Source organism: Dicentrarchus labrax, unplaced genomic scaffold, assembly GCF_905237075.1.
Source record: "Dicentrarchus labrax unplaced genomic scaffold, dlabrax2021, whole genome shotgun sequence".
In the NCBI taxonomy this organism is placed as follows: Eukaryota; Metazoa; Chordata; class Actinopteri; family Moronidae; genus Dicentrarchus; species Dicentrarchus labrax.
The window spans coordinates 6,952,455-6,975,840 of record NW_026136711.1 but is presented as its reverse complement, the minus strand read 5'-3'; the positions used below and the strand labels follow the sequence as shown (position 1 = coordinate 6,975,840).

Sequence of the window (23,386 nt, the reverse complement as noted above, 5' to 3'; positions counted from 1 at the left end):
TTTCGTGAGTTTCGTGGCTACTGTAGTTTCTTCTTCTACAATCCATTCTCATTCCCTGGTCATCAATTACAGATACAAGTGGTGTTCAGTTAGTAGCAACCTGAAACTTCATTGCTAAATGCCATTAAATACTCATAGCAACTGAATATAAAAGTATCATCTTGAGATTGTAAAATAAACAATATATGAAAGAGGATATTTATCTGATTTAGCAGAATCCTTGACTGCTCAAACTGAACGTATTGGTATAATTCACACATTGTTACTTTTGACACCTATTTTGGAATGCATTATATGATATTCTATAGCATCTTTGAGAGTAGGACAGTCATTTGTTAACATATCCTGTCATTCTGTGATGAACATAGCATCCTCTCACATAGGTGAATCCCCCGTTGATTGCTGTAGCCTCCAATCACACACTCATTCCTCCACTCACAAGACAATCATGCTCTCTGACAGGTGACAGTGATGAGCTATCGATCTGGCAAATACCTATAACCCCTGGTGCCAACCCCAGCCCTGTTCCTGCTCTCTTCCATCAGTCAAACTCCATAGGGTACAGACAAGAGAATCTTCTCCATCAGGTATTAATTTCTTTGGTTGGCTTTCAGTCAAAGGTCCTAACACTTTCTCAGCAGCCGCTGCAGCTTTCAGAGTTAGACAGACTGTCACAAGAGGCAAAGGCATGATGTCAATAGATGCAATCAATCACTAAAATTGTAACAAATTTATTAAGCCTCATGTTTTAATCATAGTGTACTGTACCAATAATGATGAGTTTTTTGTTGTTTATTACAAGGCAGCCGCAGGTGAGTTTAGCATTATAGTTATTATAATTGTCTGATTGAAGATAAGATACAGCTGTGTACTACACAGTTTCAAATCACGTGCTGATAAAAGCCAGTGGAGAGATAATGAATGGTTTGCACTAGAGGCGCACTCTGGCTGTTTGAGGGGCAGGGCGGGAAAAAAAAGCACAAGCACACACAAAGTTGTGTTGCATTTACAGGTTAGTCAGAATTAGGATTAGAACTCTAGAGGGCACTATATTGTGTTTTATCTACAATAGGGGGATCCAAGAGGGCACTTAGGATGCATTTCTTTTAACATGGGGCATCAGGAGTAAACATTGAGATATGGTTTATTCAGATGACATATCACCACACCAGTATGTTAATGCCAGGTGGAAACACCCACATACTGTATTGTACAGTAAAGACAATGAGAAAGCCTCCTCTCTGTCACAATAACAGTTCTGGGGCAAGCTGAAGTGGCTTGTTGCTTACATGGACAGAAACCTAAAGACTTCCTGCCACCGCCGCTCTGCTGACAGCTGCCAAAACACCCAGCAGTGAAGCCCCACTGATCCTTAAAACAGAACCTTTTGTTTCATATTTTCCTTATTAACTGTTTTCCGTGGCTTCACAGTGGAAGGGCCCTGACATGCCCGAAGGGACGGGACAGACAGAGGCTCATCGTATTCCCGCTGGGTTTAAGAGCCTGGAGTGGGTGAAGGGGGGCAAACCTCTTTTGGCTCACTGTTGCATCACCATCTTTTGATCAAGCAGTGACAGCAGCATGCGGGAAGACCACACTGCCTGCTGCCCATAAATACAAATATAAAACAAGAACTCCTGCAGAGGAGTACATTGTTCAGAAATGGTGCCAAAAAGCTGTCACTGTTGTTTTTGGCTTTTGTTTTGTTTTGTTTCATACTTTGAAAGAGGAAAGCAGAAAGCAGGGAAAAACAAGAGACAATAAATAAAATACATAAGCGTAAAATAAACATAGATTTGATTGTATAACTTTTTACCCTGATCAAATTTTGCATTAAAATAAAAAACAGCAAAGACAGTCAGATAAGGTCGACAGAAGAAGTTTGAACATTTTGCAGTTTTCAATGTTCCTTTATCAAAGAAAACATTTTGAAATCTTTAACATATACTATATACTATACAACATGTATAGTAATAAATAATATTAATAATGGCTAAACTTCATGAACATATGTGACAGAGTGCATGTATTGTTCATGCTGGCCCACTAGGGCTTGTTGGGACCCAGCCATTGTTAAGGTTATTAGCAACACCAGTGCTTCTCCTACTGTGACTAGTCACACCATGAGCAATGTCTTTAGTGAGCTATGATTGTGGCCCAGGACACAACACATTAACTCTAGCTGATTGGTCTGCAAAAGATAGCAATTTGATGTTTCTACACACGGTAGATTGGTTATAATAAGACTTATATTTAGCCTGAGAGGTAAAGTCCAAGGCAAAACAAAACTAAAAAGCACTTGCAGCGCCACTCTCGCTGTCACACACTGATAGCATGGTGTAATAAAAATAGCTAATATGAAAATACAAAACACTCAACAAACCTTCAGCACTGACCGTATAAACTGTCATTTTCAAAGGAAATGAGAAATGCTGAACTGCACAGGAGAAGAGAACCATCCGTTTTTCATGCTTACTGCAGTATTCCTACACAGGGTCATGGGTGACTGGAGCGTATCCCAGCAATTTAGAGCTCCCCTCTCCCCTGATATGCATGTCTTTGGTCTTAGGGATGAAACTGGAGCACCCACGGGAAATCCGGTGCCAGGATTTAAAGCCAGCACCTTCTTTCTGTGCAGCAAATGCTCACTACTGTGACATCCAAACGGTGCAGTCTGCGGTTCTTACCTTCAGGCAGCAATATGTGCGTTATTAAATGAAGCTATGCTGAAGATAGGGTCCTCCTTTGAGGCCAGAATGTGTGCATACAGTCGGTTTTGATCTGTGCAAGGGAAGTGGAGCTCTTCTAAGCATTGGTGAGATCTACAGTTAGCACAGATTGGTTCAGTAGGGCAGGAAGGGCAGCACAGAGGCTAATGAGCAGGACTGTGGCCTTGGATGTAGGACCATTCAACAGGAAGACCCCAGAGGGATCATTGAAGAGGAATATATGAGCTGCTTTTTCTGCTACTATTCTCCTTTGTCTGTTTTACAAACCACACAGCACTGTGGGGAGTTCAGAAGAGCATATAGTCGGCAGCTTGTTGCATGAAATTATTAAGCACTACACCAACTCTTCTAGTTACAGTGCAGTTGTTTGACAATTGGCTAAGCTCCATCCTCCTTTCAGTACTGTTGCTATACACAAGAGGGCTGCATTGTAATTGGGATCCAGGGGGGTCCTACGGGACCCAATATTTTTTTACTTCTGCAGGCAGGAGCGGTTAAAAAAAAAAACTGTTGGTCCCAGGATTTATTTTGCGCCCATCAGACGGATGGAGACAGAGTCAACAAGTAAGAGGAAGATTAAAACGGGTTTTTTAAAAAACAACAGCAAAACAAGGAAAGTTTGGCATTTGGACACACTTCTCAGTTGTTACTGACATAAATCTGACTGACATACATAATATCTTTTCACCTGCGTGACAGGAGAAGAAATCTCTATTGGGCAGGAGTGACCGGTCAGAATGCTTGCGGGAGCAGGCTCGAGCAAGATTCAAAAAGCAGTGTACAGTAATAACGACGGCACATTTACAATCGGAATTCATCATTTTTCTTTTTGAAAATGTGTCATTTATTTTAGACAAAATAGACAAAAGCGGACAAGGATGTCCTTGTCTCTGCTCTTCATTTGCCACCAAATGCGTCCTTGAACCTGTGGTAACTACTTACAGTCTCGGCTAACCTTGTCACAGTCAGCTCTGCAAGCATGAGATGAGAAGATCGCTTCATGCCTGTGTGTTGCAGAACTGGAGCTAGCTAAGACTGGAAGCAGAAACAGGCTGGCCTGGCTCTGTCCAAGGTGTACAAATATTCCTACCAACACCTTCATTAAAGTTCACTAAAGAACATTTTGTACCTTGTTTCTTTAATTCAGTTAAAGTAATTTAATTGTAAGTCGGCCTGTGGTTTTAGGGGGAGGTACGTGTTGGAACTATTTCACTATTTCTTGGCAGCTTCTAAAAGTTATGTTGTTACATCGGCGCTGCCAGGTTTGATACCACTGTGCCTGCATGGATAAAGTGTTTATCATGGAATAAGTCTAGCACATAACCACAAACTGTTGTGATTGGACTAAAACAAACAAGATAATTAGTCAGGTTTAGATGTAATGGTGTTATAAACTATGGACAGAGCCAGGTCAGCTGTTTCCACCTGCTTCTAGTCTTTATGCTAAGCTAGACTGACCACACGCTGGTGCCACTTATACCTACATACAACAGAAGATTCATTTTTAACTCTTGCTTTTTTATTTTTTAAGAAAGTAAATAAGTTAATTTCCCAAAATATTAATTTAATAACCAGATTGAACTAAGTATGATGGTCAGTCTACTGTGTGTTGGCTTTTTCTTTGGCTCTGCCTCGCATTTTCTCAGGAACAATTACAAATTTGTAAATTTAACAGAAGGTGGTGTGACTAAGAGGAATTTGGCACTGGAAAGCCAAATGCTTTTGCTGGCATTCTTTTACAGTGAAATTAGAAGGAAGAAATACACTAAGTGTCATTCTAGCAGCCAGAAACACAAGGTAAAGCAAAATAAGAAAACGGCCGATCACATCATTATTCACGTAAACAGTAAGCACTGACAAGAGAAGTCAAAATTGCAGTAAAGGTGAAACAACTGTACCACTTAGACATCTTCTATCTAATGGGCTATCATAAACAAGACACAAACGAGACTCTTTCCTCAGTCTGAAATATACAAATTCAAGCAGAAGGCTGCTGAAAGTCAGATAACAAATGATACTGTTTCTTGAAACTACTACTGTTACTGCAAGGCTGGCTTTGTTACTTGTGTTGCAGTTTTGTGGAGCTAAACAGCTCCTGTGAAGTGCACTTTACACACATTTGCTTCCATATTCTGTGTTGTTGTCTCTGAAGTGATTTTCATAGTCACAAGCTATTACCTCAATGTTGATGATATGAAGATATAAATACCCAAGTTGTATAATTTATGTTTCCGACATACTATTTTAATGACTCAACTGTCCATATAATTAATTACCCATCTTTGTAAATGTATGATGTCATAATATTAATAGAAAAGGAGCTTAGAGAGAAAAAGGATATTAAAACACTAGCTGTTAAAGCTCCAAATAAGATTTTTTGTTTTACCTAGTTACCTTAGAATGAGCTGTTTTTATCTACAGGTGCCGCAAGTAGCCTTGCATGGGGTCCTCCATGTTTCCACAGTAGCCCAGAAGGGACAAATGAAACACTGGCTTCAGACAGGACCTATCGCGTTTTTTTTCTGAATTTTGCAGCCGTTGTTTCTCCTACCCACTTCGAATGGGAGGTTTAGAAGTTCTGTAAGACTTTTGTTTTCACCTGGGATGGAGGCAGGCTCTTTCCCCCCATCTCCAGACATTATATTAAGATATAGTCTAAACACATCTTGACTCCAGTTTTGGATTAAACGCACAGGATTGACAGATGCATATCGACCTTCTCTCACTCTCAGAAAGAAAGCAAATAAACGTATTTCCCAAAATGCAGAACAATTCATGTTAATGTGTTCCCCAAACAGACATATCTAAATTAACATCACATAAACAAAGATAATATGATCACTTTCAGCCGAACCCCTGCAGTCATGTAAAAGCAACAGGGAAAGATTTTAGCAATTACTAATCTAAAGGAAAAAGGGACACCCCCATTGCACACAGTGATCTGTGTGTACCTGGATTACACTATGAGATACCAACGGCAGGCTGCTGCAAAGTAATGAACAAAAATACAGATTGCCTGTGGAAGCATGCTGCTGGGTTGCGTCACGTTCAGTCAAAAATGATGCAACACAGTAGCAGAGGAGCATCTACTTATTTCAAGAGACCCATTCTCTCTGTGGCTCAAGAGTTAAGCGAAGCTTCGGGGCTTCCGGCACAAGACAATGCATTAAATTGCGTATGTGTGCGTGCGTGCCTCCAAGCAGTGCTGTACTGTGAGCAGGAAAACAGTCTGGCAGCATTGAGGCAATCAGGGCAGCTTTTCTCTCTAGTTGAGTCTGCTGCATCTTAAATGAACTGTCTACAAGGAGATAGTAGACAGAGAGAAAGGAGGACAGCGAGAAAGAGACAGTTTGTCCCAACAGAGCAGTTTCACAGAAATACATTTAACACCCACAATGTGGACACAAAATGTCAGTTGAAATGGGGATAGGATCATTATTATTGTTATTCCCCAGAAGTTGTTGAAAAAGTAGGTTAGTGTGGCTGTGTGAGCCTCCCGGGGGAACAGGTTAGACGGTCAGAAATGAGCTAATGAAGCAAGAGACGGAGACAGCAGTGTCTGGTGGTAGTAAAACTTATTACTTTTCCTGGGTCAGACCAAGAATTCTGGGGGCTCTAAGCAGGCAGATGCAATTAGTGCCCAGGTGTCTGTATAGCCAACAATGCTATTTGCACCTGAGAGAGTTGGGATGACATGCAGCAAAGGGCCACAGGTTGAAATTAAACCATGGCCGCTGCAGTAAGGACTCAGTCGTAGTACATGGGGCTTGCGTTCTAAGAGGTGAGCTACCAGGGTGCCCCTTGACTTATTATTCTTTTAACCCAAAACATGATCCTTTCCTTAATGTTACCAAGTACAGCCTGAAAAGTAATTCAGCTGACCTATCGTCACCACTTAAATGAATGCATGGTTGCAAGATAAAACTTCTAATTTACTGATTTAGATAAACCTTTTATGTTGCAAACATGGAACAACATGTTGGAACAAGTACATTTTTATGAGTATCCTAATCACACAGTTTTACACGGGACACAAATCATTGTCTCCTGGGTGAAAGTCCTTTGTTTAACCCTTTCATCCACCACTACCTCCTCTGGAGTTGTCAGAGAATCACAGAGCTTGTCTATTAGACGCACAGAAGGGGTCACTTAAATTTATATTGGTTGGCCAACAGTTGTATGTCTCAAACTGAGTATTTTTGTGTGTTGTTGTTATTTGAACTGTGAGTTTTGTACTGAGCACTGACTGTAATAAACTATAGCAAACTCTTTTTGTGCAAAGGTTCTGCAGTGCACCTTTAATATTACTGTTAACAAACTAATCACCATGTGACATTGAAAAGGGTATACATATTATTAAATAGCAATCAATTACAAATAGTGACTAAGAGTACTTCATAACAGTTTGCAACTATACTACATTTTTGTTTGGTAAATAATCCCTTTTCTTGGATAGTTTTCTACCCATGGATGTCAGTCGCATGGATCGCATTGGTGCTATATTGACCCAAATTAGGTACATTCTGACTTCTTGAATTCAGAGTGATAGTTCTCAGGATGGTAATTCTCTGTGGGTTTATCCATACAAACAAGCAGTTTTACGTAAGTCATTTGATTCATTTGTAATACAAAATATTGATTATAGAGCTTTAAATATTTTAGTTATGACAGAAATGAACAGAGGAGCCCACAGAGAGTTTACATTTTGAGTTTGTTTGGGTACCCTGGTGGCTACGAGCCCCTGAGCAGCTGCTTAGTTTGCATGCCCCAGGCCAGCTCTGTGCTTTTTCCCCAGTAACAAGTAGCATTCCTGCTACTTCCATTCTGTTCCCATCCACAAGATGTCTTCGGACTTTTCTAACTTTCCCCATCTCTGGACCTGTCCCCACTTGTCTCTTCAGTCCTCCAGATATTTAACCAGCCTATTTTCATTCACCCCTTCTTAGTTTGTCCGAGTTATATTGTTGGTTTCTGGATTTGTGCTTTTATGTTTGAGCGTCTGTTACCGACCTGTACCTGCCTTCCTGTAAACATATTTCTAAGTGTGAACCTACCGTGATGTCACCCATTGGTTTGTGCAGTACTGTTTTGAAGCCTCGAGTTTGGCATTATGGCTGTCATCGCAACCAGCACCAGTGACATACTGCGAGTTGGGTTGGGCTTAGTTTCAACTTGGTTGAATTGTCTGGAGCAGGAAACAATGGTGGCTTGCCTGGTCACACACCATCTTACATTACAGATAAACAGTACACTAAAATATGTTTCTGAAACAGATTTAGGAGAGAAATAGTCTACACAGTGACAGAATCTGGATCCATATCTGATCAGCACTGTTTGACAGTTTGATCTGAGTTTGGTGCGTTGAGCTGGACAGACTCACTGAGAATGACCTGTCAATCATAAGGTAGCCACGCCCTAAAGCATACCCTTCTTTATGGTCTATTTTACTGTAAATGGGACCATCATTTACTAAACAAGTGACAAGTACAGGAGATAATTAAACACTAATTATACACAATCTACAACCAATCTGACATTGAATTTCCAAGCCCTGATTTCCCTTCCTTATAATCAGTCACCTCTGTGACATTTATAAACAAAAGATATAGCTATATTTACAATTTTTAATGAGAAGAAGGAGTTGCCCTAACCAGTGACTAACTGATGTTGATTTTCAGAAAGAGAAAAGTTTGAAATGGCCTATTTTGGAGGTGAAGCAGATGGAATTCTGCTACTGCTGCCACAAACTAACAAGTTAAATCACATCTGAAATGAGTGAAGAGAAAGGAGTAGGCCTACTATATTACATGTTTTGGGCAACAAGCTCAACACTGGCCGAGGCGAAAGGTATAGTTGGAGAATGGTTTCATATAATGGAATATGAGTTGTCTCCCTGTCTCTCTAACACACACACACACAAACACACACTGACAAGAAGTATATTTTAATAAGCTCTGTTTTAGACAGCCTCTCCTTTTGTTTAGTACGTTTTCTGTGCAGTTGCTTCCCTGTCATCCAAAAAAAAAAAAACGAGATAGTTTGTTTTTGGCAGAGCTGTAATTATTTTTCTCTCCACATTAGTGTGAGAATTAGATTTCTGCTAATTGCATCAAAAACTGCCTCGAGCCAAATCTGCCAATGTGTTCAGACAGCCTACGCACTACAAGCCGGTGACAATACTCACATCACGGGGAGGCTGCTTGTTTCCTTTTGCACACTGACAGACAGCTATACTACCATCCAACGAGACTGCTAGAGGAGGAAGTGGGCAGCTGAGTGGGACCTGGAACCATATGGAAGATCTCCAACTGTGGCTGCACTCCAACCTGGCAACCCAAGCCTGAAGAAAGCTCCACTGCTCTTCAATCAGTCCAGATTTATAAAAATAAAGAGCAGCGGAAACTACATTCACAGCCAAACCATGTGCCTCTGTTTCTGCTGTTATCAACGGCAAAATGCCCCGGAAATTCCAAGGTAAGAGGAGAAAAGCTTTGGCTCGCTGCTGAGATAGAGAGGCAGTAAGGAAATTAAAGTTTCGGATGCTCTCAGATAAACTTTTATCTTTTCACAGAAGCGAGAGGCATTTTATGATATTTTTCAACTGTGATGTCTTTGCTTAGATGGAGGATTGAGAGTTTATCCTGCACAGTTTCTAAATCTGTGATAGGATTACTGCACTATCGCTCCGAGCAACGCAATATTTCCCCAGCAACTCACACTGAAGTTTAAAAAGGTGTACTGCCTCTGTGAGCACGGCAGGGACCAGTTTTAGAAATAGTAAACCCTGCGACACAGAAAGCGATAAGGAATTATGACTGGAAATTTCATTAAAAAGAACAACAAAAATGATGTACAGTGAAGGAGGATTACAGAGGCTGTAATAATGACTAGGCTTTACATATTTCTCCCTACAACAAACATATACTGTACAGAGTGACATTAAAGCTGCAGTAGGTCATTTTTTTAGAAAAATATCTTTTGTCATTTTTATCTTCTAACTTTCACTATTTCATGACAGTAGAACATGAGACAGATAATCTGTGAAACAATCTGGTTCCTCTGGCTCCTCTTAGTGCTCCTAATGGCATTTGCAAGAATCCACCGGGCCTAAGTGAAAACAACCAATCAGAACTAAGAAGACAATTGATAGTTGATAGCTGAGTCTCATTTCTAGGCTAATTTCTATTTGATGCCCTGGGAATGAGACTCAACAATCAACTATTTTCAAGCCTCCAACCTAAAGCATCTTTATATCTGTCTTGGCTTTAATTGGTTGTTGTCGGCCAGGCTCGCTGGTTTCTTGAAAATTCATACTTTGCAGTCACGTGGTTACCATGGTTACCTGGCGGGCAAGAAACATATATTTACATATATCCGTCACCTTACACCGCACAAAAAATGAAAGCCTACAAAAGTACGGATAGCTATCTTTTCTTCAAGAGTGGATGGGTTAACAGCGCTGTCGTATGGGAGGTGAAGAACAGGAATATCTTCATAATCAAAGCTAACGGGAGTGTTACTAGTTAGGTAGCTAACGTTACCCGCTAACGTTTGCTAACGTTTGCATGTTTGTAGCTATACACAAAGTGACATCTGCTCCGTCGTGTGATGAAGTCTTCATCCGAATATGTACACCCTGCCTGCCGGTTAATGACAGCTTGATAAGTAACGTTAGTTTAAAAAAACCTTATACTAGACTGTATCATATATGGCTAACAGGATGTCAAACATTGTAGCCTACCTGCTCATCCACTCCACATAGCATCAGACAACAGACAAGAGCAGCTGGGGCAGTGAAATGCCTTTAATCCTGTTAGCAATCTGTTAGGTTGTAACGTTAATGTAGTAGTAATAACTGTACCATAGTAACTGTAAGTAAGTAGACACAGTACAACAGTAACGTGTGTACTGTAACATGTATTCTTCTTCTCATCATATCATATCAAATCACGTACATATGATGTATATATATATATATATATAAATATATATATATATACTTTTGTAAAGTAAAACTGGCGACGTCCTTGATTAGTTTACTGGGTTTCGTTGCTGGAGAACGATGTTCTTGCCCGCCAGCTAGTAGTTGTGACGTCACGTGCAAAGTATGAATACCAGCTGGAGAGTATTTCAGATGAAACAATGATTAAACATGATTTTATTGTAATTTTAAAAACTTTGATTTGAAAGTGGCAGTAACAAGGACTGTCTGCCATACACACACATATGCTTTAAGTGTCACCAATGCATTGACTAAAATGTAACTATAGCCAGGTGCACCAGCTGCTTTTACATTTAAATGTAGCTCAACTATAATGTGGGTGTACTTCACTAATTTAAACCGGGTTGCACGACACAAACTAGTTCTTATATACAGATTATGAGTTACTAAATAATTACACCCAGTAACTAGCAGCTGTAACAGCTGAGGAGCTAATTGAACCTACTGACAAAGAAAAAGTTAGCTGGTTAACATTTAGACTGGACAGATTTAGATTGAGGAGTACAAGGTAACGGGATATATCTGACGGACCTGCTCCCTCTATAGATGAAAACGGCTCATTCTAATGAGGTCTTTTTCTGACTAATATAACCGTATAATCATTTGCCAAAAACAGTCAGTTCCTTAATGCCTTTGACTGAACTGTGATTGACTTATATAATAATGGGTTTTGTGCAATAGACCTTTCTTAATTTTGAGAATTATTTTATGTTTAAAAAATGCATAATCAATTACTATATACACCGATCAGCCATAACATTGTGAGCACTGACAGGTGAAGTGAATAACACTGATTATCTGGTTATCACAATGTTCTGGCTGATTGGTGTATATTACTTTGCATTCATGACACTACATCCAGTTTTTAACATGACGTAGCCTTTCTTTATCTTCAAATTACTCCATGACCCTACACAGGATAGGCAGCCATGTATGAATGGGTGGATGGATGTTTAAATGTTTTTGTTCAGTTTTCAAGATGTATTTTTTACAATGACTGATTCATCTGCCAATATATACTTTACTTTGTCATTTCTTATTTATTATTTGTAGAAAGAGAGTGAGCAAGAACGATAATAAAGATTAACACTCAAAGGAAATTGGTTTTCTCTGTCATTACTTGTCAATCGTTAAACAAAGGCCTTGCCTTGTAAGAAGTGAACAAAACGATTTTATGTTCCATCAACACGAGTCAATTCAATTGTATGACAGAACAGGGCACTTTTCATGTAGAGCAGGTCTACCCATACTCCTTTATAATTATAAACTTTAAGATTAACAGTAACACCCAAATTAAAAACACAGTGAACAAAAGAGCCCCTTTCGGCGTGTCTTTGATCAGCTGTGTTCATATTAGGGGTTATCATTAGGACTGTATATTAGCAAGAATCTGGTGATAAAATACGTATCATGATACAGGGGTTGCGATCTAATATATTGCGATATATTGTGATACTGTAGGCAAAACTGTCATAGTTTAAAGAACCATCATACAGAATGCATCCAATTTGAGTTTATGCAACCAGAACAATGGGATCTGCATTTTAATTTTTTTATTTATCTATGTTTTTGAGAATCATTCACTCAACAAAATATTGCCACACTCAAGTGTATCTGTATTTATAATTGGTTAATTACCAATACTGACTTATCATCAGTACAGGGCCAATTAGTATCAGCCAATTATCACAGACAGCTCCATCTTCTATTCAACATTTAGGTGATTAAAAATATTTCCTCTGACTACAACACTTTTCAGGACGACGTGCACAACTCATGAGACACAAAGGTCTGATCAAAATAACATCATTATAATTATGTTTTTTCACAATTATTCTTTTTCTGTGTGCAATCATGCACATTTGTCAGATTTTTTTTCAGAAAGCATACCTTAAAACATAAATTCAAGCTCAGACAAACAGCAAATCATTCTCTATCTGTCTCGTTCTCTTCTGCTGCAGGAAGCCGCAGAATAATCTGCCTTCAACATGTTTAAAACAACTCAGTGTTCGTGTTCATTTGTGACGCTGGCTGCCGGTCAGGATCACAGTGACATGCAAACTGCAAACTGATCCATACTGCTCTATGGGGGCATCGACCACTGCTTTATAGTGTGTGTGTGTGTGTGTGTGTGTGTGTGTGTGTGTGTGTGTGTGTGTGTGTGTGTGTGTGTGTGTGTGTGTGTATACAGCTCTGCTGAAAGCGTCCTCTCCCTGTGAGACTGATTGAGGCTCACTGAGATCTATGTGTATGTGTTTGGATCCCCACTGAGGTGAGGCTGATTTTCTTTGATAGCACAAAGCACAAATTACTGCAAAACAGAGAGTAAGAGACACTGAGGCAGAGAGGAGAGAGATGTATGAGGTTTTCTATATGTTTACACAACCACAGTGTTCCAGGGCCAACCTCCCAATACGTCTCGCATGATTTTCCAATTTATGAATTCCTATATTTGGCTGCTCAGCCTTCACAGAAGGGCTTAGTTTTTATTACTTTCTGTTTGCCATAAAACACTCTGATCAGTGTGACCATCATAGGACATCTTGCCCCACGCCTGCCTAGACTCTCTTTAGTCCTGACCTTACTGGAGGAGAGCACAAGACATTTTTTACATTTGGGGTTGTTACAAATGTGCTGAGAATAACAAAGGCTTTTTAAAGGATTGCTGTTATTTTCAACCTTGGCTTTGTTTCCTAAGATTTTTTTTTTTTTGCCATTTTGTTGAGTGCCTGTGTTTCATTTCATCAGTGCCTTCAGAATCTTCCTGCTACTTTTGCTGTCCAACACACACTCAGTAAAACTCCAAAAGCATTTAAAAGAGCAGTTTATGAATTTAAAATCAATCATAAAATAAAACACAAAATCCATTTCTCAAAAGAGCCAAGTGTATTACTTTGTTTAGACTGTAGATGTAAGTGATCATTTTGACATTGTGTATTGGCAAGAATCTAGCGATACAATACGCATGCAAGGGTTACAATTCAAAATATATTGCAATACTGTAAGCAAGGCGATATATTGCAATTTTTAATCTAATCTAAGGAAAACTAAATAACTACAATATGCATAACATCTGAGTAAAAAGCTACTTCCTTATGCAATCCAAATAGTGAAATATGCATTTTCATTCATCAGAATGCCTGTAGCATCTGCTGTCTACAGACTGGGGGTTTAAACACAACACAAAATAAACTACCGCCACAAATATTTGCATGTAAACTTTTAACTAAAATAGCTAATGATAGTGTTTTTGATATAATAATATAATTAATATTGCGATACTCAACTATATCAATATTTTTTTACCCGCCTAATTAGCTCCTTTGTTTATTGTTTATGAACAGTTCTGATGGCAGGTATTGTTGCAGCCCTGACATTTTTGATTTTACAGTGAGATATTATTGAGTTTATATTTTTGATTTACAGATATTATACTTTTAACTTTGCTGTTGTAAACTTTACTGTAGCTGCTCAAACCAATATTTAGTTATATTAAATATCTAAATAAATTCTACTCCAGTTCATTTATATATATATATATATATATATATATATATATATATATATATATATGAAATGTGAAAAACTACAACCTCTGTGTGGATTTTTATGATGATGGTCTCAAATTATGGGAAATGCGCAACATCAACAGTTCTTTGGGGAGAAACAGCTGGTAGAAATGTCCCTCACAGAAACTAAGAGAGTACTTTTTACTTTTATACTTTAAGTACATGCCAGAGGCTGTACTTCACCTTTACTTGAGTAAGGAAGTTGAATCAGTACTTTTGCCTTTTCTAGAGTATGTGTACTTTTACTTGAGCAAAGATTGTGTGAACTTTTGCCACCTCTGCTGCAGACCACTGCTGTGAAAAAGAGGTGATTGTGCTCACTGTTTTTGGTAAGATAGCAAGTCTATCTATGGGAGACTGTCAGGACTACCTTACTTTTTATCAGTTGCCAACTGAACTTTCAGCAAAACAAACTTTCTGATCTTTAAAAACTGAGAGGTTGAGTCCAAGAGTTCTGCATCTGAAAACAAAACCACAGTTTCACCTACCTCTCTCCACTCCTTGGTCCCCAGGCCTTGCACATACAACACCACCACTGAGAAGAGAAACAAATATATGTTTTAGAATTACTTCTGCACTTTCAAGGCAATCACACTTCACGAATGCTGATAACTAAATTGCCTGCCCTTCCTTTGATGATCACCTGCTCCTCTTGAAGTTTTCTTATAATATTGAAAATGACTAGTACCTACAATAAAGCTAGGATAGCTATATAATAAACAATTCACAAATGCATAAATATTTAAAAATGCACAATTCTATTTTGTAGGAGACATACGATTCTGTATCCATGGGATATGAATGAGAGTTGTAAAAACAAAAGATTAAAGTTTGATTGTGCCTACAGGCAACAATTTAAATAATAATTGAAATTAAGTTATTGAATGCCTGAGGTATTGAAAAACTATGGAGAACCAACATCAAAGATGTAGCTACAAAACAGATAATACATCCCTTCCAGTGCTTTGTTGCAGGAATGTGACACATTTATTAAAAACAAAATTGTCTATATGAAGAAAATTGTGGACTTGACAGTGAGTGAAACCATTACAAAACCTTAAAGGTGCCCTGAAGTTTAGTGCTGAATGTATTTCCTTCCTCACAAATCATTTGCAAAGCAGATTTTTAGTAGCTGCAAACATATCAGAAAATAAAAAAAATCCTGCTTTCTGGAACTTTCTGCATTTGCCTTCATTAGTTTCTACAGTAAAGTACGACACTACCACTTCATAAAAGCTTGCTCTTCTAAACACTTGATGCATTTTACATTTTTACTTTGTATGAACTCATTTGTGTTAGCATGGGCAGTGCAATCCAACTGACATCCTGCCAAACCTCGGATTTTGTTCACCGACAATTTTGAAATCCTGACTTTCTACAATATCTGTATGGCAAATACAGTATAGTTGAGTTTACAGAAAGATTAGAAAGAGTAACTAGTGTAAGGTATTTGAATTCTACATGAATATGCTTAGTAATAGTAAACTGGTTAAAACCCGGCTATTGCAGTTGAATTTCACTGTTGGCTGATCTGGACACAGGTATATAAGCACGCCACCACCCATCCCAATAAAGGCCAGACTGTGGCCACATAAAGCTTAACGCCTAGAAAAAGCACAGAAAATTTTGTGTTAAAAGGATAAAAAACCAAAGAATTAGAGTTAGCTTTTTTTTTTTTTGTCCAATTAAAGCACTGCATATGGTTACGATTTGCGAGCAGTTCAGGCAAGATGGATGGGTGACATTATCCGAGAAACGAGCCAAACTTCAACCAAGGACCAGATTTTGGGGTGAATCTCCAAAACGTCTGCAGTTGATGGCCGTGATTTGTGACAGAAGGGTACCATCAAGAGTGAAAGGGAAGGTTCACAAGATGGTAGTGCGACCAACAATCTTTGCAGTGGGACTGATGAAAAGACAGGAGGTGAAGCCGGAGGAGGCAGAGTTGAAGACCATCGTTGGGAGGACGGATAGGATTAGAAGTAAGTACATTAGAGGGACAGCCTAAGTTAGACAGTTCAAAGACAAAGCGAGGGAGGAGAGATTGGATGTGTGCGGAGGAGAGAAGAGTATATTGGGAGGATGCTGAAGATGCCAGGAAAGAGGGAGGCCGAAGAGGAGGTTTATAGATGAGGCGAGGGAGGACATGCAGGCGCGACAGAGGAAGACGCAGGGGACCGAAAGAGATTGAAGCAAATGACCTGCTGTGGCAAACCCTGACAGGAGCAGCTGACAACAAGAGGGAGATATAGGAAACAGCAGTATATAGTATATAAACTTACTGACATAGAAATTTCATCAGTAGAAAATATATACTGAATGACTGATTTTTTTTTAAGGCAGTTTTAAGATTAGATTCAACTTTATTGTCATTGCACAAAGTACTAAGACAACAACTGCAGTTCTATGCACAAACAGTTCTTAGCACCATCCGACTAAATTACACAAAACAAGGAATGCAACTTTAAAAAGAGAGGTTATAAAGCATGCAGGAGCAGCATGTTGGGACCATACAGCACACACACACGCACACACACACACAAACGCACGCAGTTAGGAGCTTTCAGCATCGGGCTGGCTGCTGTGTTTGAGCTGACAGCTCAGTTGGCTCCAAACACTCAGGGACTCTTCAGGCTTCAAGTTTAAAAGCAGTGCATCACTTCCATTAAAAACTGCTCCTCTTCCTCCTCCTGCTGCCACCCTCCTACTGCTCCTGGTCTAAACTTAGTTTTAGGAAGGAGAACAGTGAGAATATGGTGCAGTCTGTACAGTGGGAATCTATCAGATCTGTCTTGAAACAGATCAAACGAGACCGACAGAAAATGGCATACAGTGGCTCTCTCCTTCTGTCCACTATCCTCCACCTGTTCTCCTCTCCTTCTACTCTTCTACCACTCCTTGCAATCTACTCCTTTTCATCCTCTTTATCCTACCTTTCCTCCTCCTCCTTTATCTGCCCTTGTCTTATCTCCCTCCATTCATTGCTCCACTCATCTCCTACTCACCTGATATGTCTATCCTGCACCACACCTCTTTTCCCCTCTCTTCTCTTCCTCTCTCCTCGCCTCCCCCTCTTCTCTTCCTCTCATCCTTCTCCTCCTTCTCTCCTCTCCTTCCACTCCTCCACTTACTTTTTCTCCTCCTCTCCTATCTGTTCCCCTGAACATTCTCATTCTCCCCTCTCTTCTCTTCCTCCCCATCAAAGCAGAGCATGGTAATGGCAGGCAGTGCAGAGAACGCATTTCTGCATCAGCAGGATAGAAGGTCAGTTGACCACGATTACCCAGCCACTGCAGGGACCCGAACACCCCAATTCTCTCTGCTCTCCTCTTCAAATGAGGAACTTTTCCACTCACTTCTTTTCCAGGAAAAAACAGGGTCAAGCTAAATTAATAAATACCGAAACAGAGAGAAAGAAGCAAGAGGGCGAGAGTTTAGGGACGGTTGGCTAACTGATTCCATTTGGTAGAAAGAGAGTGAGTGAAGCATTTATGGATACTGACCAGGCTGTGTGTGTGTGTGTGTGTGTGTGTGTGTGTGTGTGTGTGTGTGTGTGTGTGTGTGTGTGTGTGTGTGTGTGTGTAGGTGTGTCTGATGTATGTTGTCAATGAATGTTACATGTTGGCACTGTGGGGAAGTTTGAGGAATATTAGCCTATATAAAGTGACATCAGGCCTCTCTGTAGTCATGGCTGTTCAAGAGAATCAGAGGGTATAGAACATGGATGGACAGAGTTATTAATATGGATTATCTCTGTTTAATAGAGCACATTTTTAGTGATATCTTGTTGAAAGATTAGTTGTAATTAAAGCTGCAGTAGGTAACTTTTATAAAAAATAACAGTAGTACATGAGACAGAAAATCTGTGAAACAATCAGGTTCCTCTGGCTCCTCCTAGAGCTCCTAATGGTATTTGCAAGAATCCACCGGGCCTGAATGAAAACAACCAATCAGAGACAAGAAAGATAGTTGATTGTTGAGTCTCATTCCCAGCGTCCCAGCAGTGTATTTGATGCCCTGGGACTGAGACACAACAATAAACAATAATACAATCTTTCTCTCTTAGATCCTCCTAAATGTTACACACTGGAGCTTTAGTTAATTGTAACTGTCTGAAAATGGGAATATGGTAAGCACAATATCAACTGAAATTAAATTTAAGGTGGGTCATACTTTATTACCTAATCCTGGTTTTGAAGAGTGTGTCAAAACAGTGTGGCTAAACATTATTCTATAAAGAAAATGGTCTACAACCTCCACGGGATAACAGTGCGACTTAACATTTGAAATTTGGAGAAAGATGGAAATTTGAAAATAAAAAGATGGCAAAATGGCTTAATGCGACTAGTTTTGTTTGTGCATTTTGGTTGCTTGAGGTTGCTAATTGTACTTTTAAATATGCAAATAATAGGACAGGCTGGACTGCCCTTAGAGACCTTTTATACTCCAAAGGCTGGAATTCTTCTCTTCTTTTTTGCGTTCAGTGGGATTCAGTTATATTCACATAAAAGACCAGAAAGGCCAGTTAATTTGAGGAGAGAAAAGACCAGCAAGTGCCAAGTGAAGGAGGTAAATGTAATGGTTTTTAAAAAAAAATCTAATAGCACCAATTTGAATGCAGAAACCAAACTCATGGAGGAGAATTCTTAAAAGCTGAGATTCTATATTTCTGTGCTAAACTTCAAAGCAGCAGTCAATTGATGGTGGTTTGGGACTTTTTAGCGTGGAAGCAAAGATTTGTGTGATGGATTATCGATGTGAGAAGGAACCCCTCAACGGGGAGCTCTGCCTGGTCAGCGCTGCCCGCCTAAAGGATGTGAGCGGATGATAGCTGGAATCAGAAATCTAATCTCACAGGCATTTCCACAGAGATGCAGGCCAAGCTGCACTCAGCCAGCAGAGACTGTAAACACAGGCATCCACACTCGCTGCACGGACAGTTTAGGAGGAAGCTTTTCTCAGAGAAAGAGGGGCCTGGTCAACTATCAGGGTATCCTCTGGGTCACTATTAAACAGGATGTGTATGCAACAGTCATCATTTCTTCTTCCTTGTCTATAAAGGAGGGAAAGTGCAACTCGGCCCACTTCGAAATGAGAGCTAATGTGAACTTGTTTGTGACCTCTATTAAACTAGAGAGAGTGAATATAGACTTCCAATATAAAGCTGCCAGTCAAGCTGATTTGAATACAAAGTCAAAGAGAGCGAGCCTGAAATTGTGATTTCACTTCATTATTCAGTCTGATATCATGTTAGCCATTTTCCATTTGAGAGGGGTTGTTATTTTGGCTTTAATCACAGAAAACGGAATTCCCGGTATTAAACCCATCCAAACCATTTGTGCTGTGTGTACTCTAAAAACAAATGTTTTGGATTAACACAAATAAATGAACACAACAGTTTGCATCAGTCTTTTTGAGTTATGGCAACTTCTAATGAAATTATGTTCAGCAAAGGTGCTACATTGAGTTAGGGGAATTACCTTTTCCTCTACAATCAAATGTTTTTAATTACAACTTACTTAATGATTGGTAGCATAAACACAAGTTTTTAGGTTTATAAAGCTACTTGTAAAAGAGTATGAATGAATGATTAAATGTGACAGAGGTTCAACAAGCAGTTTGATGCGATCTCAGCAAGTTCACTGGCTGTGATCTGTCTGCTGAGAACAGCCTCATGGAAGTGATATCAGACAGTTCAAGGTGGATATTATTCTAAAGTGCTTGTTAAGTTTTAAAAGGTTCAGCTCCTGACCAAATTTGAAAAGCAGCCTGGTTAACTTCAAAGGACTCTCAGGACAACTTGCTCCTCTTTCCTGCTTTTTTTTCAATCTGCTCCACTTTTCACAGAAGCTGCAATTGATAAAGTTAAAATCTAGTTCTTGTTTTTGTAAGAAAACATATTTGTCTGGTACAGACCCCAACAAATGTCACATCACCATGATTTTACGAGCAAAAACGATCTTTTCCACTAATCGTGAATCATATTGCGGTATCTGTTAAAATAAGCACAATATGATGTTTTTACCATTATGTTCTGCCCTTTTTTTGCTTTGATTTGATTTATTTGACATATAAAATATACTATATATACAGACTAGGTCACATACTGCATCAAATACTCAAAATGTCAAGGACAACACAAAAATGTTTCTATTGGGGTCCTAATGTTCCTAGTAGAGTAAAGTTGGATTAATAACCTTTAAAGAAAACAAAAGAAAAAATGTACACAAATACCAGATCAGCTCGTGACAGAGCTACAAAGTGCAACCATAAATCGAGCAAGCCAGACTAATAAACCCTATTACACATAAATCCTTATTTAATATTAGACTGCATTATGAAAGGCATTTCCAACATCAATATGACTACCAAAATCAACACTTCTCTGATCAATATTTCAGTCTATGAATTTATTTCATAACCACAAGCTGAACCCTCCATTCTTTCCTTTCTTTCTCTGCTGAGACGCTGAGTGTCCACACAGGTGTTCTGACTCAACTGAACGATTTTTCATTTTAAAGTTTCAGGAAGGATTTCTGTCTGAATAATTAAACAAGCACAAAAAAAATATCAGTTAATTTACTTTACATTGAGTTACTATTATTGGCACAAATTATGAGTCTATGCTAATTAGCATTACAAAATTAACACTGTTAATCGAGAGACACTGAACAATTCATGGGCCAACTGTATGATTAATTACATGACATTAAACATTTCATGTGTGTCTGATGCTACTGTGTATAGGGTATATCTGCTGCTAATGGGTCCTACATATTTATAATGCATGCTTATGGAACTTACTTTAAACTCAGAAACAGCCCATTCTGGCAGGGTAACACGACTAAGTGCCAAATTATGAGGAACCAGATGTCCATTTGCCCCCAATCAAACAGAATGTGACCTCTTACATGAAGTCAGTTATCAGTCAGTCACTCTGTAAGGAATCGGTACAGAACGTTACCATTTATTGACTGCATCAGTTTCTACAGGATCTCTCTGGTGACCGGGTTCAGTCATTTATCAGTAGCTGTCAATGCTGCGTGACATTATCAGAATGTATCGACCCCGTCCTGTCACGGCTGGGCGCCTGGGTCACACTGAGGACTCTGACCAGGGACATGAAAGTGCTGAGGGGGCATCGTGGCCACGGTGAGTCCAGCTTCCCTCTTTAGCCCCGGTGGGGAGGAAGGGTTTGAAGTTCAGGACCCCTCTGACACAATCATTACCCTCCATCATGGTTCTCCACCTCCGCCCAGCCCCGGAAGAAAGACTAATCTATTGGACGTGTCAATAAAGGACACCTGGCCTGCTGGCTGACTGTGGAATGGGATTTCTTTAGCCTACTGTCGGAACCGAACTGTAGTTAAACCCAGTAACGTATTACTATAGGCCAGGCCATCTCTGCAGCACTACAGTACTTCATTATAATGCTGTCTGTCACACCATCATCAAATAATTGCAGCTTCTGCAATGTGGATATTATTTTGTTTCCTAGTTCTATCCAAAATCTTGTCTTGTCTTCCTGATCTTTCATTTCACATACTATTTAACATTCTTATTTTATAGCTGATTATTTATTATAGAATATGGTTATAATCTTCCATGTTTTTTGTCTGCGGTGGGTATACCTTTGTAAGGTAATAACACCTCTAAAAGGATGCATAAAGATGATTTTAATCCTAAAACTGAGTTAAGAGGCAGCATGTGAACCAGATAATTGTCGAAATCTTTAATTTAATGGCTCCATGAATGAACATCAGCATATTATAAAATATCCTTAATCCTGCCTGATAGCCACAGTAGAAAATCTCCTTCCTGCCTGCCTGTCACTGACTTTATTTCCATAAAACCCTCTGAAACCACTGTGATAAATGTTTGGAAACAGCTGATCACAGGTGACATTTGCCTTTTTTCTTCTTGTGTATGAAGCAACATTGGCATTGTTAAGCAAGATGCACTGTCTCTTATCTGCAGCCCATGGACCAGATCCAGACCTACAGACTGGAGATAATTAGGATTCTATCACAAAGATATACTTGTAAGAGTTTGTTACGGGGCTGTGAGATTAAGGTACTGTAAGGACGCACACCACACTTCTCAGCTTTCAGAAGTGTGAAATGTGAGATGTTACATCAAACAGATCTCAGTTGGTTTTAAAAGCTGCAAACAAAAGTCTAAATGTTTGCTTTATTTTGGAAGTGTTATGTGCACCAGTTTGAGGTTGTAGGTGTTAAACCATAACTGTGGCCACTTAAATCAGTGGTTCATTACTGTAACTCAGCTCCCGGGGGACTCCCAGCATTGCCATCTCTTCCTGCACACCCAGTTAACTAAACCAGATGTTTTCAGATAGACACTAACTGTCTAAGCTAATCAGGCTTACTGGATGATCACAGCTTGCATTTTTAGCCAGTTTACTACAAATAATATATGGAAAGACAGATTTGAAAACCTGTAAGTTAGCTTGTGGTTATAACGGACTTAGCTACTACTAAAGCAACAGGGAAAGGGCCTCTTCACTATCCTGAAGGTCTGTTTGAAATTATTGACTTAAATGTCTATTTCAGTACATATTGTAATATAGCATTTGTGGTTATTTTAGTTGACTAATTAAAATATAAACAATGCACAGATAGTGGCCACTCTATAAGGACGACAATGTCAGATGGTCCACCACTGTAGTCCAGACTGAAACATCACAACAACTATTAGATTAACTATTAGACTGCAGTGATATTTAGTACAGACATATACCAGAGGATGAATACTGATGACTTTGGTGATCCCCTGAAGTTCACAGTTTTGTTTTTTAGTGAAATATCTATTAGCTATTCTACTGGATAGATTGAAAAGGAATTGGTAGAGAGGTTTGTTTTGTGTCACATTCACAATTAAATCTAAGAATATTGGTGATATTCTGACTTTTCATCTTTTAATTTGCCCAATACTTTCGTTTATGACTAAATACCTGCAAAATTAATAACAATTCTATCAGCCTCAGAATCAGAATCAGATTTATTGCCATGTAGGTTTTCACACATACAAGGAATTTGTCTTGGTGCAATGGTGCTTAAAATATACAA

The 23,386-nt window shown here is 39.2% G+C and overlaps 2 protein-coding genes across 2 annotated transcripts in view; one reads left to right on the top strand and one right to left on the bottom strand.

The window, feature by feature from the left end:
- Positions 1-23,386, top strand: part of LOC127371851 (zinc finger protein 679-like) — a 395,275-nt gene that overhangs the window by 261,287 nt on the left and 110,602 nt on the right. The window lies entirely within an intron of this gene.
- Positions 1-23,386, bottom strand: part of LOC127371835 (copine-9-like) — a 150,697-nt gene that overhangs the window by 102,326 nt on the left and 24,985 nt on the right. The window contains 1 exon segment of the mRNA XM_051414999.1: positions 14,789-14,835. Coding sequence (XP_051270959.1) covers positions 14,789-14,835 — 47 coding nt within the window.